The sequence below is a fragment of the Rosa chinensis genome, chromosome 7 (assembly GCF_002994745.2).
Source record: "Rosa chinensis cultivar Old Blush chromosome 7, RchiOBHm-V2, whole genome shotgun sequence".
NCBI classification, from domain to species: domain Eukaryota; kingdom Viridiplantae; phylum Streptophyta; class Magnoliopsida; order Rosales; family Rosaceae; genus Rosa; species Rosa chinensis.
Window position 1 is genome coordinate 62,630,187 of NC_037094.1, and position 2,698 is coordinate 62,632,884.

The following is a 2,698-nucleotide window of genomic DNA, read 5'->3' on the forward strand; positions in this document are numbered from 1 at the left end:
GATTAACTTTCCTTGTATAACTCTGATTCTATGTCTTGTAATCCTCTATATAAAGAGACCTCTATTATCAATGAAAACACGACTCAATTCTCTCCCAATTTCAGTTTTCCTTAAACATTGTGTTTTTTTTTTCTTTAATAAAAATACAATTATATAAAGAGAGAATTCCACAAATGGTCACTCAACTATGACTCATTCGACACTTTGATCACTCATGTTTCAAATATATCACTTTAGTCACTCAACTATTACACTGTCAATCACTTTAGTCACCCAAGGGGCATTTTATCTCACTTTGATCACTTCTCACATTCATTCTAACACATATTTCTCAATTTTTCATAATGGATTGAACGAAAATATCATTAATATTATGACAAATAATTTTTTTTTTAATGAAAGAAATTAAAGAAGTGACTAAAGTAAATAACAGAATTATAGTTGAGTGAATTTAAAAGGTAAGTGATTAAAGTGTAAAAATTGAGTGTCTATTTGAGATATTTTTCCTTATATAAATATCTCTTTCCCCAACCCTATAACAACAACACGCCACGTTAGAGGCTTTTGGTTGTGGCCGTCGGCCTACCAAAATCCATCATCATCTCTCTCTCTCTCTCTCTCTGCATGAGAATCGAAGATCGAAACAGAGCAAGAAGCAAGCAAGCAATATGACAACAAACAAAGCAGGAAGCGCAGCATCAATTGAAGGTACCCATGAGTGTTGCATGTGTGGGGATTTTGGCTTCTCCTACGAGCTTTTCCAATGCAAGGCCTGCCAGTTCAGATCTCAGCACAGGTAATCATATTTGTACTCCCTGTTATTTCAATTGACTTGTACCTATAGTTTCTGGGTTATTGAATTTGAAAAATAATTCAGTTTCATGACTATCATATAGGTACTGTAGCAATCTTTACCCAAAAGCAGAGTCCTACAGAATCTGCAATTGGTGCCTCACCCAGAAAGAAGAAACAAAAGAAAAGTCGCAGAATTCTTCAAATTCTTCATCTTCGTGCAAAAAAGACCAATCCCATCAAGAACATCTTCATCAGAATCATGATTCCAAGGTCAACAGAATAAAAAAGAATTTACCGAAAGCCAGTCATGATCATCATACAGATGGTTCTGGTCTAAGAGGCAGCATGAAGCTTCAGCCAAGTGGCCCTATAAAGAAGCAGAAATCACTTGATCATCATCATAATCAGGTCTCATCATCACCAAGATCTCCGTCTCTGGTCAGAAAAAGGATCATCACAAATGGAGCAAAGGAAGAGGCTGAGAAGATTAGGAGGACGAGATCAGAAGAGATATCAAACATAAACAGAATCAATAATCATGGGATCACAAGGCAGGTCTTTAGGAGTAGGGTGAGGAGGTACAAGCTTCTGGATGAAGTTTCAAGTCAATGACCCTAGTTGACTTGGCTATTTGGCAACTACTATTCCTATTTCCTTTTCTCAACTTTATTTTCTAGAAGACATTGCATAGAAATATAAATGGTCCTTGAATTATGAAAGATAAAATTTGATTCAATGTGAATAAGCCATGGGATTGATAGGTGTAGTGGGAGGTGAACTTGACAATTATTACTTTCTTTTTCACTCCCATGTTACTTAGTAATTTGCAAATAAATGTGAAAATAATAAGATCCTAGGTTAGTTGTTCAGTACATCAGATGCGGATGAGTTAGGCATTTCAAGAAAATGACATAAAAGGAGACTTACTTTTTTTTATTTTCTTTTTTTTTATGGAATGACAAATTGTACAATTTTCAGACTTTTTTTTGCGTGAATCAAGGCCGAAATCCGTTCAAGTTAGATTAGATTCTCACACCACAAATTCATTCGAAGAAAATGAATGTAACAAGAGGGAAGTAATGTAATGGAAAAAGAAACAAATAGGGGGAAAGTAATGTCTATATCTCACGAATTAGAGCTTTATTGGAAAATCTTGAACAACATAGATCATGAGCCAAATATGCCTTCTTGCAAATGGGCTCAAAAGCATCTCCGAAGCATGCAAATATATAAAGAGATTTCGTATTATATATCTTCAACAATGGAACACCTTTTAATCACGAACACCGTTTCTCAGTTCTATCCATAGAGATAAACATTCTTTCACAAGTAAAACCATCTTTGTGAATAACTGTAGTTAATAATTTATTTATTGGAACTCAATTAGTTAAGTTTGAAGTTTGAGCTAGAACTTCCAAAGGTAAACCAAATGTGTGGTTATGCACAGCCCATAACCAAATCAATATAGGGTAGGTGCAATCAAACCTACTATCTAGCCACATTTTAGTATTTTACTCCTTATCAAAAACAAGGACCCTAGATTTTGGCCTTTTCTTTATTAAGTGGGGCTATCTAAAGGTTCCAAGTTGCTCTTAAGGTGCAAGAACAAATCGAACTCTCTGGATTTTATTGGAAAACTAGACAGATTCCAGTAGGAGATATTTTAGTAGTTTTTCTTTGGCAAATTGTATCCAAGACTCCAAGTGAATAAATCAGTAAAATATGTTGGAAAATATTGGAATAAGTTGACTTGGTAAAGGGCAAATCCAAACTTTGTCATTTTCAAATCCATCTGATTGGAAAATGGCAAAATCATTCTGGCGGTAACAATTTTTTTTGTTTAGTTCTAGACTTCTAGCCTACCTGGGAGGAATTTTTTTAACTGTAAATAAATAACCTCCTC

General features: G+C 34.6%; 1 protein-coding gene across 1 annotated transcript; it reads left to right on the forward strand.

Moving 5' to 3' along the window:
• Positions 1 to 542: 542 nt before the first annotated feature.
• LOC112180861 lies at positions 543 to 1,729 on the forward strand. The gene is made up of 2 exons (XM_024319426.2): positions 543 to 796; positions 897 to 1,729. Exons 1-2 carry the CDS (start codon positions 669 to 671, stop codon positions 1,405 to 1,407), a joined length of 639 nt encoding a protein of 212 aa, XP_024175194.1. The 5' UTR covers positions 543 to 668; the 3' UTR covers positions 1,408 to 1,729.
• Positions 1,730 to 2,698: the final 969 nt, after the last annotated feature.